Genomic DNA, 20198 nt, shown 5'->3' with positions numbered 1-20198 from the left:
TTCTCTTTGACCGTTTTATACAAAAGCTGTAGATCTCGACGAACCTTGACCTCTTCTTCCACTGAGATATCTTCACGATTGAGCTCACTTGCCAATCTTTTCATAAAATCGATGATAGGAATGTAGTCATTCATACTTTCGGTTATAATGATATTGATTTCGCCTTCTTTTAATACCTCGTAAATATGGGGAATAATACTTCCTTGAACACTAGTCAGTTTCTCAAATGCCAATATTTCGGCAGAGAAAAGACGTTTCACACGCTTCGGGTAACATCTAAGCGTGGCAAAAGTTCCATTCACTGTGGCAAACTCCTGAATAATAGGTTTATAACTTCTCATAACTGTAATCATCAACTGATCCCAATCAGCGTCGAATTGAAAGCGCCCTTGATCAGGCTTTGGTCTAACAACCCGCTCCAGCCTTTGTATATTTAAGTTGATTGGGGGCAGTCGTCTCTCCTTATCGTGTTTATCAGGTATAAAGAACTCAGTGTGACGAGTGATATTAACCGGGGAAAACTCCATGGCATTGGCGGCTGGAAGAATTGAATACGGATTCGGCTCCATCTCAAATTCCATTACAATGGCCTTACCCCGTTTGAAGGGATCTTCTTCGTTTGACCAATATGCTAAATAAGCAGCTATCGCGCGTCTGACAGCAGGTTCCGTAGAGTCGTGATCAAGACGGAATATATCGTAATTCAGCCGTCCATCCTTGTAGCCAGTGATATCAATGAAGAATGTTTCATAAAAACTGGATACTATGTAATGAGTAAGCTTGGATTTTAATAGATGGAACCGAAGCTCATCCATTACTAAATACCAATGGGGACTGCCATAACATAGATTCAAATCAGAGCTAGACTGAAAATAAATTAATGCCACAATCGGGTTTATCCCATCAGTAGAATATTTCTTCATATTCACTGCGTGAATGGAATCGATCCAATCCAAAGTCACTAAAACACAGCCATGCCCTTTGTTGTGATGCCGACATTTGCTGACGCGGTACAACTCGAAATAAGTGAATTTAAATTTACTATTTTCAGAAAAGAGCAACGGTCTTAAAACAAAGTCGCAGATGGTCAGAAATACACTTCGGAGTAATTCATCTGTATCATAAGACTTGAACTCTGACGGAACTGAGGAGGCTCTGTATTTCAGAACACTTTCGCGATCGCCCGACCCAAAATCATAGTTGTAAATTTCTTTGCTGACTGCCGCCAATCTGACATTAAAACTATCAATAAAGAAGCTCTTAAATTCATCTCTGCTTACTTCCCTTGCATTATATCCGTAGCCACCGACCGTCTCAATTTGAACCAGATCATTACGGTGCCAATTGTGAATAACATCTTCTAGAGGTAATTGAAGATAGACTTTGACTGCATGTGAAGACCAACGATCACCCCTCCAGTCTTGTCCACTACGTAGCAATCTCTCTTGGATAAGAAGTCGCTCAAAGTCTTTGTATGGACCCTGATTGATGAACTTTTGATAGTCCGAAGCAGCACGACTCTCAAGCAGATATCGCTCTCCCATTCTCGCGTACTTTACATCATAGACATGCTTAGCAGTAGCCCACTGAGTGTGAAAGTCACGTCTCAATTGCTGTAAAACTGGGTTACTGTCAATGATTTGACTTATAACCTTTTTTTTACCCTTCTCCTGCTCCTCCTCCCATACCGCTAAAGGGCGAATACAATTATATAATTGAGGATAAAGTGAGCCGTCAATGAATTCTTTGGTCGATCGCATAGATGGATAAGGTCCAAACTGCAGAGTAAGAAGATCAGACTTGAGTCCGGCCTGGATGCGCCCAAATTGAGCCGAAGGACTGTCATCATCAGCTTTCACTTTGTAAAGCTGCCATTCACGTAGATAGCGCATGGCAGAAAATCGGCATATCTTTGTACTCGCCGTCAACACAATCAAATAATCGGCGTGTAACCGGGGGAAGAGAGGGATTTTTGTCAGTCACTAGATTGTTGAACGCGTTATAATTCTGAAGTACTAACTGCTCTTTTTTAGGTACACGGCGAGATGTTTGTTATGCATATAACTTTCGAAATGAGACTCCTACATGGCAGGTAAATACCATGATGTCCAACAACTTTAATTTCTAAGTTGTTTCGTTTCTGAGTCTTGCCTACACCCTCTACCTTCCTAATAAGTCTAATGATCGAACTTTGAATATTGATAAGGAACGATAGACCATAGGCTGAGTTGAAAACGTATTACCAGCGATTACGACTCTAGTGGAGGTCGTTTCTCACCTGCCCCCTGTAACAACCCATCCATAATATAGCTAGAGAGCAATTAAATTAGCTAAAAGTGAATTCCTCTTACCAATACAATGTAAATATCGTTGTCACTAGCAATGGACGATTTTTCACTATATTCCACTTGAAAGAAGTAAGAGAACGTGCCAGAAGTCGCCATCCGTCAAATTCCACAGGTTTCATTAAAAAATGGGCCAGGTTGTGACTCATGATACATTGCTCTTTCAAACCCTCACAAGCAGATGTGAAGAAATGGGCTCAAGCCATATTGACAACCTTAATAACTGGGCTAATGAACCCACCTTTCGATAATAAATATGAAACCTCCAAAAGGTTACTAAAAGGTGAACATCTTGATCGATAAACTTCAAGACGAAAACAAAGAAACGCCAAAATATTAAAAAAAAAATTTACGATCGAGTCCCTCCCGACAACACTAAAAGTGGAAACACAGAATGTCTCCAATATGTGCAAAGATAATTCAAGACTGACCCCGAGGCTCTTTGATGTGGAATATACCGTGCCTCTAACTGCTGCGTCAGACCATTTACAATGTCATACATCTACTAAAGAATCTGTCAGAGAAATGAGGGAAGACTCTCAACCATAGTGGAGTTTTACAAGGACATAATTCGAAGGAAAAGACAGTTTAGTGACTGTCTCTTACATAACTCCCCAACAATGTCGAAGATACACCCAGTCAACTGGGAAATAATTCCCAGGCTAATCCATATTAAAAGGCAAGATGCAGACATTAACAAAGCACTGGGCCCGACACCCACTACTAGTGAACATAAGGCTGATGATTACTTCAGCAAGGGCAGGATTGCCTTGGTTGTGGAGTGTAAAAAGGCGGACTTCGTTCAGCCTGTTAGCAATTATTGCGAAAGACACAGCCAACGCCCGTTGAATACTATGTCAGCTATCCATATTGGATACGAGACTAGTCAAACAATCCAGACTACTCTGGGAGAATGGGTTTTCATGTCATATAAAGTGGACGACCTTTCGAAGTTTCCATCAACACACATTTGCTGAACTTGAAGAGCCGATGTGTGCGTATCATCTAAGTAGAAAAATAATAGCCTGTTATTTCAATTATGATATCACAGGATCTTGATGATATGGAGAATATGCAGGATGATCCATATTGTACGTGATAAAGTATGAAGAGACGCTTGAGCGACGTGGAAATGTCATGACTCCGGTATCATTGGAAACAATTTGTCTGTGGGAGTGTACAGCTGAATGGATTGATCGGTTTTATAACGGAAAATATGTGAAAAATTGGTTTTTAGAATTATTGGCAATTCCACCTTTAATGATTCTCGGCGAACCTCTGATGTTTGAACTTAGGATGATATTTCGTAAGAAACAATCCATCGAACTTATCCTTCTAATGTTCCTAAGAAATACTCACGAAGTACCTACCTGCATTACGCATTACAGCCCTGAATATTGAGACCTCCATCACGTGACAAACAATCTCCCCTTGATATTAATCCACACTACAGATCTGAAATATATGCATACGATGGGGTTAGAACTTAACCTTCATCCCACTCTGGCGAACCGCGAGGGACCACGGGGTCTGGGGCAAAGCCGCAGACCGCCAGAGGCTTCCTATGTATCTAACTAGATCAGATCCATTTAACAGCTCAATTCACGTTCCTGGCCATTCCTCAGAAATTAATGACCCACCAATATACTGATTCTGAAAACTGATAATAATAATAATAATAATCCAACACTCTTTAATAAAAATATCTTCTTCTCCTTTTCCGAGACTTTTCCTTCGGGCGATTCTCAAATTTCTTAAACAGCACTTTCAACTTTTTCCAGTCAACTGAAAAGTCAACATCTTTACTAACTTTTGTAAAACTATACTGGAAATTCGCGAGTACGACATCATTAGCAGCACGAACCATAATACCATCTTTTCTGCCATAGTCGTGGAATACGCCCAGTTCATGTATTTGTTGGTAGTTCTCTTTGACCGTCTTATACAAAAGCTGTAGATCTCGACGAACCTTGACCTCTTCTTCCACTGAGATATCTTCACGATTGAGCTCACTTGCCAATCTTTCCATAAAATCGATGATAGGAATGTAGTCATCCATACGTTCGGTTATAATGATATTGATTTCGCCTTCTTTTAATACCTCGTATAGATGCGGAATAATACTTCCTTGAACATCGTTTAGCTTCTCAAATGCCAACTTTTCGGCAGAGAAAAGATTTTCCACACATTTTGGGTAACATCGAATCGTGGCAACAGTTCCATCCACTGTGGTGAGCTCCTTAATGATAGGTTTATAACTTCTCATCGCCTGAATCATCAATTTATCCCAATCAGCGGGGGATCGAAAGCGTCCTAGATCGGGTTTTGGCCTATCCACCCGCTCCAGCCTACGTATAACTAAGTTGATTGGAGGCAACCGTTCACGTTTAGTGTGTCTATCAGATCTAAAGAACTTAGTGTGACGAATGATGTTAACCGGCGAAAATTCCATGGCATCAGGACTCGGAAGAATTGAATACGGATTCGGCTCCATCTTTATTTCCATTGCAATGGACTTACCCCGTTCAATTGGATCTTCGCTCGACCAGTGTGTCAAATAAGCAGCTATCGCATGTCTCACAGTGGGCTCTGTAGAGTCGTGATTAAGCCGGAATATATCGTAATTCAGCCGACCATCCCTGTAGCCAGTGATATCAATGAAGAATGTTTCATAAAAGCTGGATACTATGTAATGAGTAAGCTTGGATTTTAATAGATGGAACCGAAGCTCATCCATTACTAAATACCAATGTGGACTGCCATAACATAAATTCAAATCAGAGCTAGACTGAAAATAAATCAATCCCACAGTCATGTCCATCCGATCAGTGAAGCAGTTCTTCTTATTCATTGCGTGAATGGAATCGATCAAATTCACATTCACGAAAGTATATTTAGGCCCTTTGTTGAGATGCCGATATTTGTCGACGTGGTACGACTTAAGATAATGGAAGCTAAATTTACAACCTTCAGCAAAAAACAATGGTCTTAAAACAAAGCGGCAGATGGTCAAAAATATACTTGGGAGTAATTCATCTGTATCATAAGACTTGAACTCTGACGGAACTGAGGAGGCTCTGTATTTCAGAACACTTTCGCGATCGCCCGACACAAAATTGCTGTAGATTTCTTCACTGACTGCCGCCAATCTGACATTAAAACTATCAATAAAAAAGCTCTTAAATTCATCTCTGCTTACTTCCCTTGCATTATATCTGTAGCCACCGACCGTCTCAATTCGAACCAAGTCGTTACGGTGCCAATTGTGAATAACATCTTCTAGAGGTAATTGAAGATAGACTTTGACTGCATGTGAAGACCAGGGACCACCCCTCCAGTCTTGTCCACTACGTAGCAATCTCTCTGAGGTTAGGAGTCGGTCAAAGTCTTTGTATGGGCCCTGATTGATGAACTTTTGATAGTCCGAAGCAGCACGACTCTCAAGCAGATATCGCTCTCCCATTCTCGCGTACTTTACATCATACACATGCTTAGCAGTAGCCCACTGGGTGTGAAAGTCACGTCTTAATTGCTGTAAAACTGGGTTCCTGTCATCAATGATTTGACTTATAACCTCTTTTTTACCCTCCTCCTGTTCCTCCTCCCAAACCGCTAAAGGGCGAATACAATTATCCAATTGAGGATAAAGTGAGCCGTCAATGAATTCTTCGGTTGATGGCTTCCATGGATAAGGTGTAAATTGCAGAGTACGAAGATCAGACTTGAGTTCGGCCTGGATGCGCCCAGATTGAGCCAAAGGACTGTCATCATCAGCTTTCACTTCGTAAAGCTGCAAATCATATTGATACTCAAGCTGGAAGGGAGTCAAAAAGGCTTCGCTGAGAATCTGCACATCTTTGTACTCATCGTCAATACAATCATATATTCGGTGTGTAACCGGGGGATGAGAGGGATTTTTGTCAGTCATTAGATTGTGGAAAGGTTCATTAGTGTCAAATCCCTGTTTTTTTATGGAAATTCCTGATATACATAACACGCGGCGAAGGGTGGTTTATGCTTATAACAGTTAAAATAAGGTACTGCCCGCTTGACAGGTCATTTTCGCCATATCGCGCACCTTTAAATTATATTCCTTTTCGTCCTTGGATCATGTAATGTTCCTTCTAATAAACCGAAGGTTTGAGCATTGAACATTGATCAGGAACTAAAGACCGTAGACCGAGTTAAACATATACCATTGAGTACGCTTCCAAAATGAGTTACTTATAGCCATAGCCTTAATCCTCTAAACAAGACATAAGCCCGTCTCGAACCCACCAAACAAATATTAAGTGTAGCACAGAGAATGCTATCATAGAGAAGATTGCGAGGCCCAAGGGCCTGTTATTCTTAAGCGGGTCGTAGCTCTTTAAACCTTCAAAAGTAAGGTGCTTCAAGGGCTACGAGGACCCTTGGACCTTGGACGGCTTTGCCACGACTTTAATGTTGCATGATCTAGCGACGTGCACATGCAAGTATCACATCCCTGCATACCCCGGAAAGTTACATGCACAACATTGTTTATCTCGTCTCCCTGCTGCTACAAGGAAGTTACCTGCAACACTCTTGTCTTCTACATTCAAGCTGATATTCCCTCTCGTGACGATGAGTACCAGTGAATCTCGTAAGTAGAGACAGTACAGCAAATGGAGGAGTGATCTAACAGAGCTCAGCAGATATCATTGCTCACCTGCCCCCAGTAAAAACCCGTCACATCATAAGCCGACTCGGTGAGTCAATTGAACCACCTGCCCCTAAAAGAGCACGTACTGCAATTTCCACACGCAGCAGCATCATCAATCCCTTTTATGAGTACAATGGAAATATCGTCTTCAACGACAATGAGGAATTTGATAACAACTTCGGCCTGGACAACTTTTTAACGGAACTTGTCAATAGTGATAATCCTTCAAGATTCCACAAGCTGAAAAGCGGGAAATCTTTTACTGGTAGAACGCTCCCCAAGACCTTCACGAGCGAATCAGAAGTCGAGGAGTGGGTTTACGCCATTCTCGAAAATCTAATATCCGGGCTGATAAATCCACTTCTCGATGATGACTATGACCCTGCCAAGAAAGAACTAAAGTCACAGCTCAAGCAAGCGATTGATACGTTCCAAGACGAGTGCAAAGAAATGTTGAATTATTTAAAAAACACAATCAACTCATTCCCGAAATTGTTAAACAAAGTGCAACTACAGTCTGGTATGGAAGATCACAAAGAAATATTTGATAAGAGCCTGGAAAGTTTGACCGTGACATACAAATCTGCTCTAATTGCTGCATCTACAGACATAATAAGCAGTAGCGAAGACTTCAATTATGCGTCAAAGCTACTCAAAAAAAATATCAGAAAAATAAAGGAGGCCTACACGGCATATTTGTCTTTTGTCTATGAGGCCATTCAAAGTGATCAAACTAGACTGGTTAGCCTGGTTAGCGACCATCCCGTAGTCAGTCGAACCACACTTTTCATTTCCTCTTTTGAGAAACTACTCAGTGATCTCGGAGATATACCCAGTCATCTTATTAATTGTGATTCCCCAGGACCTTATACAATTGGGCGTCAAAATGCCGACTACTCACTCCCTTTGGACCGGGCACCCACTAATCGTGAACCCAGGGCCGATATTTACATCAGTAAGGGCGAAACTGTCATGGTTGTGGAGTGTAAAAAGCGGTCGGTCAGTAGCCTTCAAAGCATAATTGAGAGCAACACAGCAAATTCCCGTCGCCTACTCTCCCAGCTGTCCAAGTACTCCTATTGCTATGCAACGGGACACACAGTCTTGACCACACTGGGAGAATGGGGTTTCATCAATTATCAAGTGGACGATGATTATAATGTCGCCATCAACGCCCATTTCGGCAGCATTGAAGTGGAAGGTGAGCATACACTTCGGCGGAAGTTTATTAGGTATCTCTATTCAATGGCGGCTGAAGACCCCGATATGATAAGGAGAATACGTGAGATGCACGAAGTTGCTCGCGATCAACATAAGATGGGACGCTTGACCAACATTTTCGACGTAGACATGTCATGACTCCAATCTATGTCCAGAATTATTGGCTTTTAGAATTATCGGCAAGCAAGTCCACCTCAATAATATCTTATTCAACTATGGACTGAGATGTCGTAAGAATCAACCCATGGAGAGCAACCAGAGTAAATACGGAAACATCTCAGTCTCCCCTATCAGGGTCGGCCAGCCAGTTCAATACCTGTCCGACATACATCAAACTTATCGTTCCAGGCTTGCTATGAAATATTCACACTCACAAAGTACCTACATTCCAGTCCTAAATGCCAAATTTTCGATCACGTGACAAATAATAATCTGCATCGCCCAGTATTTATCCTAACTCTAGCTGAAATATCTATATACAAAATGGAAATGGGGTTAGAATTTTTACTTCCCACTCTGGACTGGAACGAAGGGTGAAGGTCCAGGGGGTATGGTGTCACGATTCCCGCTTCCCGATAGCTTTTTCCGTTATCTCCCGACGTCTACCGACTGCTCCGCATGTCAGCCGTCTTCCTGCCGCTCTCCGACATCACTCCAAATGCATACTTCTGCATCTCATGTCGACTTCGCCGACTTCTCTCTCTATAACTTGTCCTTGATTAGTTTCATGTTGAAGCTAATGTCGTGTGCTCCACTTCCTTTGTTTCCAGTTTGCCTTAGCTTGTTTCACACTCGCTTCTCCTTGATCATTTGACCCACGTTTTGTTTCATCTAATAATTTCGCCTCATTTTCTTTTCAAAGATTCTTTTCTATTTTTTCCTCTTGTTCTCAAGTATTATATAAAGGTAGTATATTTTGCTCTTTCAATTATTTTAATTTTTTAGATATTAAAACATCTGTTATCCTTACAAAAGCTTCCTTCAATTGCGATTACTCCCAGTACTTAACCTACTTTCATATAACTTTATTCTAGGGTAAGACTAAATGAATCTTGAAGGTTAACTAGTTATTCTCATAATTCTTATCTCTAGATAATGGTTTCGCAAACTACTTGGATAAAGTATTCCGAATATCTCAGACATGAAACATCTAAACATCTTCGGAAACCACATCTGGCATATGGTGCAACGCCGCAGACCACCGCTTCATATATCTGTCTAACCAGCTCAGATTGATTTAACAACTCGATTCAAGTTCGTCGCCATTCCTCAGAAATTAATGACCCACCAATATAATGATTTTGAAACTGAAAATAATAATTATAATAATAATAATAATCCAACACTCTTTAATAAAAATATCTTCTTCTCCTTTTCCGAGGCTTTTCCTTCGGGCCGGTCTCAAATTTCTTAAACAGCACTTTCAACTTTTTCCAGTCAACTGAAAAATCAACATCTTTACTAACTTCTGTAAAACTATACTGGAAATTCGCGAGTACAACATCATTAGCAGCACGAACCATAATGCCATCCTTTCTACCATACTTATGAAATACGCCCAGTTCATGTATTTGTTGGTAGTTCTCTTTGACCGTTTTATACAAAAGCTGTAGATCTCGACGAACCTTGACCTCTTCTTCCACTGAGATACCTTCACGATTGAGCTCAGTTGCCAATCTTTCCATAAAATCGACGATAGGAATGTACTCATTCATACGTTCGGTTACAATAATATTGATTTCGCCTTCTTTTAATACCTCGTATAAATGTGGAATAATACTTCCTTGAACGCTGGTTAGCTTTTCAAATGCCCGTTTTTCGGCAGTGAAATTATGTTCCACACATTTTGGGTAACATCGAATCGTGGCAACAATTCCATCCACTGTGGTGAGCTCCTTAATGATAGGTTTATAACTTCTCATCGCCTGAATCATCAATTTATCCCAATCAGCGGGGGATCGAAAGCGTCCTAGATCGGGTTTTGGCCTAACCACCCGCTCCAGCCTACGTACATCTAAGTTGATTGGAGGCAACCGTTCACGTTTAGTGTGTCTATCAGATCTAAAGAACTTAGTGTGACGAATGATGTTAACCGGCGAAAACTCCATGGCATCGGGACTCGGAAGAATTGAATACGGATTCGGCTCCATCTTTATTTCCATTGCAATGGACTTACCCCGTTCGATTGGATCTTCGCTCGACCAGTGTGTCAAATAAGCAGCTATCGCATGTCTCACAGTGGGCTCTGTAGAGTCGTGATTAAGCCGGAATATATCGTAATTCAGCCGACCATCCCTGTAGCCAGTGATATCAATGAAGAATGTTTCATAAAAGCTGGATACTATGAAATGAGTAAGCTTGGATTTTAATAGATGGAACCGAAGCTCATCCATTACTAAATACCAATGTGGACTGCCATAACATAAATTCAAATCAGAGCTAGACTGAAAATAAATCAATCCCACAGTCATGTCCATCCGATCAGTGAAGCAGTTCTTCTTATTCATTGCGTGAATGGAATCGATCAAATTCACATTCACGAAAGTATATTTAGGCCCTTTGTTGAGATGCCGATATTTGTCGACGTGGTACGACTTAAGATAATGGAAGCTAAATTTACAACCTTCAGCAAAAAACAATGGTCTTAAAACAAAGCGGCAGATGGTCAAAAATATACTTGGGAGTAATTCATCTGTATCATAAGACTTGAACTCTGACGGAACTGAGGAGGCTCTGTATTTCAGAACACTTTCGCGATCGCCCGACACAAAATTGCTGTAGATTTCTTCACTGACTGCCGCCAATCTGACATTAAAACTATCAATAAAAAAGCTCTTAAATTCATCTCTGCTTACTTCCCTTGCATTATATCTGTAGCCACCGACCGTCTCAATTCGAACCAAGTCGTTACGGTGCCAATTGTGAATAACATCTTCTAGAGGTAATTGAAGATAGACTTTGACTGCATGTGAAGACCAGGGACCACCCCTCCAGTCTTGTCCACTACGTAGCAATCTCTCTGAGGTTAGGAGTCGGTCAAAGTCTTTGTATGGGCCCTGATTTATGAACTTTTGATAGTCCGAAGCAGCACGACTCTCAAGCAGATATCGCTCTCCCATTCTCGCGTACTTTACATCATAGACATGCTTAGCAGTAGCCCACTGAGTGTGAAAGTCACGTCTTAATTGCTGTAAAACTGGGTTACTGTCAATGATTTGACCTATAATCTCTTTTTTACCCTCCTCCTGTTCCTCCTCCCAAACCGCTAAAGGGCGAATACAATTATCCAATTGAGGATAAAGTGAGCCGTCAATGAATTCTTCGGTTGATGGCTTCCATGGATAAGGTGTAAATTGCAGAGTACGAAGATCAGACTTGAGTTCGGCCTGGATGCGCCCAGATTGAGCCAAAGGACTGTTATCATCAGCTTTCACTTCGTAAAGCTGCAAATCATATTGATACTCAAGCTGGAAGGGAGTCAAGAAGGCTTCGCTGAGAATCTGCACATCTTTGTACTCATCGTCAATACAATCATATATTCGGTGTGTAACCGGGGGATGAGAGGGATTTTTGTCAGTCATTAGATTGTGGAAAGGTTCATTAGTGTCAAATCCCTGTTTTTTTATGGAAATTCCTGATATACATAACACGCGGCGAAGGGTGGTTTATGCTTATAACAGTTAAAATAAGGTACTGCCCGCTTGACAGGTCATTTTCGCCATATCGCGCACCTTTAAATTATATTCCTTTTCGTCCCTGGATCATGTAATGTTCCTTCTAATAAACCGAAGGTTTGAGCATTGAACATTGATCAGGAACTAAAGACCGTAGACCGAGTTAAACATATACCATTGAGTACGCTTCCAAAATGAGTTACTTATAGCCATAGCCTTAATCCTCTAAACAAGACATAAGCCCGTCTCGAACCCACCAAACAAATATTAAGTGTAGCACAGAGAATGCTATCATAGAGAAGATTGCGAGGCCCAAGGGCCTGTTATTCTTAAGCGGGTCGTAGCTCTTTAAACCTTCAAAAGTAAGGTGCTTCAAGGGCTACGAGGACCCTTGGACCTTGGACGGCTTTGCCACGACTTTAATGTTGCATGATCTAGCGACGTGAACATGCAAGTATCACATCCCTGCATACCCCGGAAAGTTACATGCACAACATTGTTTTTCTCGTCTCCCTGCTGCTACAAGGAAGTTACCTGCAACACTCTTGTCTACATTCAAGCTGATATTCCCTCTCGTGACGATGAGTACCAGTGAATCTCGTAAGTAGAGACAGTACAGCAAACTGGAGGAGTGATCTAACAGAGCTCAGCAGATATCATTGCTCACCTGCCCCCGGTAACAACCCGTTACATCATAAGCCGACTCGGTGAGTCAATTGAACCACCTGCCCCTAAAAGAGCACGTACTGCAATTTCCACACGCAGCAGCACCATCAATCCCTTTTATGAGTACAATGGAAATATCGTCTTCAACGACAATGAGGAATTTGATAACAACTTCGGCCTGGACAACTTTTTAACGGAACTTGTCAATAGTGATAATCCTTCAAGATTCCACAAGCTGAAAAGCGGGAAATCTTTTACTGGTAGAACGCTCCCCAAGACCTTCACGAGCGAATCAGAAGTCGAGGAGTGGGTTTACGCCATTCTCGAAAATCTAATATCCGGGCTGATAAATCCACTTCTCGATGATGACTATGACCCTGCCAAGAAAGAACTAAAGTCACAGCTCAAGCAAGCGATTGATACGTTCCAAGACGAGTGCAAAGAAATGTTGAATTATTTAAAAAACACAATCAACTCATTCCCGAAATTGTTAAACAAAGTGCAACTACAGTCTGGTATGGAAGATCACAAAGAAATATTTGATAAGAGCCTGGAAAGTTTGACCGTGACATACAAATCTGCTCTAATTGCTGCATCTACAGACATAATAAGCAGTAGCGAAGACTTCAATTATGCGTCAAAGCTACTCAAAAAAAATATCAGAAAAATAAAGGAGGCCTACACGGCATATTTGTCTTTTGTCTATGAGGCCATTCAAAGTGATCAAACTAGACTGGTTAGCCTGGTTAGCGACCATCCCGTAGTCAGTCGAACCACACTTTTCATTTCCTCTTTTGAGAAACTACTCAGTGATCTCGGAGATATACCCAGTCATCTTATTAATTGTGATTCCCCAGGACCTTATACAATTGGGCGTCAAAATGCCGACTACTCACTCCCTTTGGACCGGGCACCCACTAATCGTGAACCCAGGGCCGATATTTACATCAGTAAGGGCGAAACTGTCATGGTTGTGGAGTGTAAAAAGCGGTCGGTCAGTAGCCTTCAAAGCATAATTGAGAGCAACACAGCAAATTCCCGTCGCCTACTCTCCCAGCTGTCCAAGTACTCCTATTGCTATGCAACGGGACACACAGTCTTGACCACACTGGGAGAATGGGGTTTCATCAATTATCAAGTGGACGATGATTATAATGTCGCCATCAACGCCCATTTCGGCAGCATTGAAGTGGAAGGTGAGCATACACTTCGGCGGAAGTTTATTAGGTATCTCTATTCAATGGCGGCTGAAGACCCCGATATGATAAGGAGAATACGTGAGATGCACGAAGTTGCTCGCGATCAACATAAGATGGGACGCTTGACCAACATTTTCGACGTAGACATGTCATGACTCCAATCTATGTCCAGAATTATTGGCTTTTAGAATTATCGGCAAGCAAGTCCACCTCAATAATATCTTATTCAACTATGGACTGAGATGTCGTAAGAATCAACCCATGGAGAGCAACCAGAGTAAATACGGAAACATCTCAGTCTCCCCTATCAGGGTCGGCCAGCCAGTTCAATACCTGTCCGACATACATCAAACTTATCGTTCCAGGCTTGCTATGAAATATTCACACTCACAAAGTACCTACATTCCAGTCCTAAATGCCAAATTTTCGATCACGTGACAAATAATAATCTGCATCGCCCAGTATTTATCCTAACTCTAGCTGAAATATCTATATACAAAATGGAAATGGGGTTAGAATTTTTACTTCCCACTCTGGACTGGAACGAAGGGTGAAGGTCCAGGGGGTATGGTGTCACGATTCCCGCTTCCCGATAGCTTTTTCCGTTATCTCCCGACGTCTACCGACTGCTCCGCATGTCAGCCGTCTTCCTGCCGCTCTCCGACATCACTCCAAATGCATACTTCTGCATCTCATGTCGACTTCGCCGACTTCTCTCTCTATAACTTGTCCTTGATTAGTTTCATGTTGAAGCTAATGTCGTGTGCTCCACTTCCTTTGTTTCCAGTTTGCCTTAGCTCGTTTCACACTCGCTTCTCCTTGATCATTTGACCCACGTTTTGTTTCATCTAATAATTTCGCCTCATTTTCTTTTCAAAGATTCTTTTCTATTTTTTCCTCTTGTTCTCAAGTATTATATAAAGGTAGTATATTATGCTCTTTCAATTATTTTAATTTTTTAGATATTAAAACATCTGTTATCCTTACAAAAGCTTCCTTCAATTGCGATTACTCCCAGTACTTAACCTACTTTCATATAACTTTATTCTAGGGTAAGACTACATGAATCTTGAAGGTTAACTAGTTATTCTCATAATTCTTATCTCTAGATAATGGTTTCGCAAACTACTTGGATAAAAAGTATTCCGAATATCTCAGACCTGAAACATCTATACATCTTCGGAAACCACATCTGGCATATGGTGCAACGTCGCAGACCACCGGAGGCTTCATATGTATCTCACGATCTCTTGATCTATATAGTTTGATATCTTGGTTCTTCCAGAATTTTGAGAGTTCAGTCAAATAATTTTGCTTCTCTTTGGTTTGTTAATAGGTTAGTTTGTTTTTAGATAGAATAATAATTTGCGGATGCAGGGTCGGTTGATATTATTCCATTAACCTTGTGATTTTTGCCGGCTCCTAATGATTTCTGGTCCCGGAGGGTTTCTTTAAAGCAGGATACTTGGGGTGCGGGGCAGAGCCCTGGCCGCCAAGGAATTGAAATAATGGATTAGTCAATTGTCGTCTATTATCAGCAACGAATAACACAATAAAATCAGGGGTATGAAAAAGGAATAACACACAGGAGTAAAACATGTCGGTTCATTATACGAAGAGGGTTAATTCTGAATGATAAGTGAATATGAAAAATAAAAAATATGCTAATAGAAAGTCGTAACGCAAGCAGTATGATAATAGTAGGTAAATCCACGAACTGGGAGAATAGTTGTTTAAATTTTCTTGATATGGTTGTCAGATGATTTTTCTTCCAGATAAGCAAGCAGATACATAACAGTGAGACTATGGGACCATTGAGTTAGAGCTATTTTGGAGCTAGTCTGGATTCCCTAGTGAGGGTTCGCAAAGCAATGGTCGAAGATGTGCTCCTATTTCGATCAATTAAGGACGCACATTTGCTACCCCATTTTGACCCTCTCAATGATACCATGTGTTTTCTGAGATGATTGGCGACAGTTTCTTTCTGTTGAGAGGTCCCTGAGTTCAGAATATATTGAATGAGATAATTTCCATGGGCATCAGAAGCAACTAAAAAGAGTTAGAAACAATTCAGATAACGTTAACAGAATCGGAAAAAACGCTTGATAAACAACCGAGCTAGCAAGGATTGCAAGTCTAGCTTTACTGGCAGAGCCAGGAACTGAAGCATTACCAATCCATAGAAGGATACCATTCACCATACTGTCAATGAGGGGAATACGGGGACGATCAGGATGCTTTTGAATCACTTTGTTTAGGAAGGCTTGTATGATTTCCTTGTCGCCCATTTTCAACATTTTTTCGACAGTTTTAGAAGCGAATTGGTCGACACTATAAATGGCTGCTGAGTCAACAATTAAATCAATGACTGTTTGTCGGTATGGTTCAGAAGCATGTTCAACCATATGCTGGATCACCCAATTACCCCATTGGCCACGAATAACTGTGTCGAGATTGTTCACAATCTCGTCAATGCAGGGTTTCTTATCTTCAGGCGCACAATTTTCAAATATATTTTGGACAACCAAAGATCCAGTCTCGCCAAGGGCTACCTCGACCCAAGAACCAGTCAGCTCAGAATTGACTTGCTGCATGAAGCGAGGAGGAATGGAGCCATTCCAGCGAAGCTCAAACAACTTCTGCCATACATGACAAGCATAGTGGTGTACCATTGTCTCTTTGACATTAGTGAGCATTTCATCTATAATAAGTAACTTGGTATCTCTATCAACACAATCAAGGGTTTTCTGTATTACATGACACCCGAAGGGGTCCATAGCTAGCATCACAACATGGCCATGCATGCTGCGAGTGATACCAGCAATCTCTTCTGGAGAGCCATATTCAAAACACCTTTGAATTAAAAAGTTGCCAAATCTATTGACCATTAGAAGATATGCTTGGTCGATAATGGCCGAAATGATAGCCGCTTTATGTACTTTTGTAGCGGATTTGAGCTTTTGTTGTAAGAATATTGACGCCTGTTGGTCGTTGTCCATAATAATTCGATCTATAATTAGCTTCCAATCACAGCCCACACTCCGTTCCAGCAATTTCCGGTAGTTCAAAGGCTCGTTTTGAAAGTTAATGGGATAGAACGTATCGGTCGATTCTATAAGCCCTGCGGCGACCGCTGCACTGGCACTGTCGACTACTCCAGGTGGAACCATCTTATTAGATTGCTGTGGTTCGTACTGATTATACAAGTAATCTTCGTATGGATTCGTAAGTAAAGGAGAAGTGGCAATAGGCGAAGTGGTGGGTGGATAGTACAGAAGATGGGGGTTGTTTGAATCTGCACTTAGGTTTGGAGACAAAACGGCAGTTTGACCCATTTGGAGATTAAAATTGAAATTCGTACGAGAATCAGTTGTCTGACCACTATCAGCATTTGTATTACGAAGAACTTGTCTATCCATTGGCGGGTTGTACCAAGTAGGAGGAGCTTGTCCTGGGGTAGGAACCAACAGTGGACCAGGAGTAGGGCAATTCAATGGAACTTGAGATCCGGCAAATAGTGGTGGGGCAGGTGATCGTGTGGTCATGGGTCTGTTTATATCAAACGGAACACGAAGGTTATCGTTGTTCAAAATCCCAGTCCCCGAAATACCGTCTTGGGCTTGATAAGCTTTGCTGGATTCAGCGATTTGTAGCTGGCTGAGCTCATTTCGAAGACGTTCTACTTCCATATTAGCCAGCGATAATTCAAATTGCACTCTTTGCAGCTCATCAAACGCGTTGCCATTAATATGATTTGGGGCCGCTTTCGAACTCTGATTGATGGTAGGTCCTCCCATATTCGTCGAATCTAACATATTTGAAACTGGCTGGAGGAGAGATGTTTGGTAAAGACCATGTGGAAGCCATCCTTGAAGCTGAACTGAAGGGTTAACAGCAGAAGTACTAGTAGCAGAGGCTGATGAGATTTTGGGAGCTGCAACAGCTGCTAGAACTTCAGCTTCCTTCTGACTTTTTCCTAATATGGGGTTGTTTGATTGAAAAAGAGACTCTCTATGAGAAATAGAGGCCATTCCTGGTCCATTGAGTATACTACCAATGCTGTTAATACCATTATCTCGGTCGTCGCTATTACCAGCGGTACCAAAGGTGCCAGCTCTGGGTCTGCTCGGAACAGCTCTTCCTGGAAACCCAAATACACTGCCTTGATCAGAGGAAGAGAGCAAAGCAGTAGATTTTAGGCGTGGAGAAATTATAGCCATATTATCTTCCTTGCCAGGATCAGATGTTCTGGGGGTGGCCCCAATAGAAAGTGGTTGCGACATGGGGCCGACGGGACAATTATTTGTCTGGTTAGAGTTAGGAATTGAGTTAGTGATATAATTCTGGAATCCATTATCAGCTTGAGATTTGGATGAAGAAATAGATGCGTATGATGAAGCCGGAGAGTGAGCCAGAGCTTCGTCCATGCCAGAAAGAGCATTAGTAGAAGTTCTAGATTCCGATGACAAATGATTAAATTCCTTCTCTTTCGGTAACAAGATAGAAGATATACTGGATTGGCTTGTAAATGAATTCTGACCTGTGACAGAGGGATACAAGCAAGTAATGGATCCCCAGAAGGAAGTAGAATAAGGAGTAACACCCTGGGTCTTGCTAGCACTTGCTGAACTATCAGCTCTAGCTGTCTGACTAATAGATGGAACTGTAGCATGAATAGATTTGGAATTACCACTATCAACAGAACTAGCAGGACTAAGAGCAGAATTGTCATCGTCATATGATAGAAGAGCCAGTTTAGGGTCTGCAATTAGAGTGCTGTCAGCAACCAAATCCGGTTGTGAACTGGTAGCACTCTTGTCCAATGAATTTGAGTCTGTGTCATAAAGGCCATTTACAATGCTCTCAGCGAAATGATTTGACAACAGATGGTGTTTGAAAGATGTCTGAGACAAAGCCGGAGATGGCGACAGCGAGCGATGCTGCCCCAGATCCATCTCGACAAACAACAGGCAGAACACAAACAATCAACAGATTCTTATCCACGATATGAACAATAGCAAACACGCTATATTGACTTGAAAACTACACTTTCGTAGGAAAATAACCGCAATTTGCGAACTTTGCCTCTTCTTTTGTTTACATTCAAGTTCAGAAATGTGGAGAAGACGAACATCATTTATTATATATATGCACCTTAGTTAACTATCATACAGACGATCATTGCGGGTAAGGGTTAAGGGGTAAGCAACAGGGTCCAAACGACACAAAAGCTCATTCCCAATGAGCAAAAATTATCCTCAATCCCTAAAATCCTTAACATTGACCCTGTATAAATCCAGTGGGACCGTCGAGGCAACGACTCGAGCGCAGCGAGAGGAGCTACGGGGTCTGGGGCTCCGCCCCAGCCGCCGGTGGCAGAGAAGACTACACTTGAGGAGCGAGAGGAGAAATTACATTAGAGAGTCTATGTTTAGAGCTTGGGGGGTGAGAGGATCTTGTCAAAGGCAGGGATGAGGGTTTGAGCAAGAGCGAACGAGAACACGAGCTTGGGACCAGTGGTGAGCAACTTAGGAACAAGACCCTTGAAAAAGGCCGAGAAACCCTCGTTCTTGGCCATGTTCTTGAGAATGTTGAAACCGGACTCTGGGTTATCGAAGTTTCTGTTCTGAATACGGGTCTTGATGACGTCCAAAGGAGCTGAGACAATCAAACTGGCCGAAGCACCGAAGATAGAGGCAACAAAGTTCTGGGTCCAGGTGGCAGAAGAGTAATCTTGCAGCTTGAAAATAAACTCCTTAGCAAATGCAGAACCTCCGAAAAGAGCAAACGATCCAGGGGCATTACGGGCGGCGGTCCAGCCCCAGCCACGGTACAACCCGAATCCTTCGTCAGCAATCACCTTGAGGAAACCTCTACCACGGAACGACTCGGGGTTAGTCTGACGTTTGATCTTCAAAACGTCCAAAGGCAATAGAACAATCTCTCCAATACCGATCAAACTACCAGCAGTGGCTGACATAATAGCCTTACCAGTCTTAGGGCCAAACGCATTCTCGAATTGTTGTTTGTAGTTAGCACCCAAAAACTCATTGGCAACGGGCTGACCTCCGTACTTATAAACTCTTTGCAGAATCTTGTAACAGGCAGCATATCCCAAACCAGGGAAAAGCGACACGGCACGACGACCCACACTGGCGTCGGCCTTATCCTTGAAAATAACAGCGTTCAACTGGCTCAAACTGGTCACTCGACCATGGTTACTCATAAGACGCTTGGCAATAGTGTCCACAGGGTGGAACACCGCCAGCTCGCAGATACCGGCAGTGGCTAAACTGTGTTAGAACTTCGGTTACACTAGGGGGTGGGGTCTTGCCTCCCGCAGCTGGGGCTACGCACCAGACCCCTTGGCTCCTGCTTCGCACGAGTTGCTTGGATCGTATAGGATCGA

The 20198-nt window shown here is 42.1% G+C and overlaps 2 protein-coding genes across 2 annotated transcripts; both read right to left on the bottom strand.

Annotated features, from left to right (window-relative positions):
• Positions 1–15828: 15828 nt before the first annotated feature.
• PUF3 (mRNA-binding protein PUF3) lies at positions 15829–18744 on the bottom strand (the record flags this gene model as incomplete). Its single annotated transcript, XM_018881447.1, has 1 exon — positions 15829–18744. The coding sequence occupies one exon, from the start codon at positions 18742–18744 to the stop codon at positions 15829–15831; it is 2916 nt and encodes a 971-aa protein (XP_018734040.1).
• Positions 18745–19220: 476 nt separating this feature from the next.
• On the bottom strand, positions 19221–20015 carry GGC1 (Ggc1p; the record flags this gene model as incomplete). The annotated part of the gene is made up of 1 exon (XM_018881446.1): positions 19221–20015. The coding sequence occupies one exon, from the start codon at positions 20013–20015 to the stop codon at positions 19221–19223; it is 795 nt and encodes a 264-aa protein (XP_018734039.1).
• Positions 20016–20198: the final 183 nt, after the last annotated feature.

The sequence above is a fragment of the Sugiyamaella lignohabitans genome, chromosome C (genome assembly GCF_001640025.1).
Source record: "Sugiyamaella lignohabitans strain CBS 10342 chromosome C, complete sequence".
In the NCBI taxonomy this organism is placed as follows: domain Eukaryota; kingdom Fungi; phylum Ascomycota; class Dipodascomycetes; order Dipodascales; family Trichomonascaceae; genus Sugiyamaella; species Sugiyamaella lignohabitans.
The sequence above is the reverse complement of the archived record's forward strand: the minus strand, read 5'-3'. Positions and strand labels throughout refer to the sequence as shown.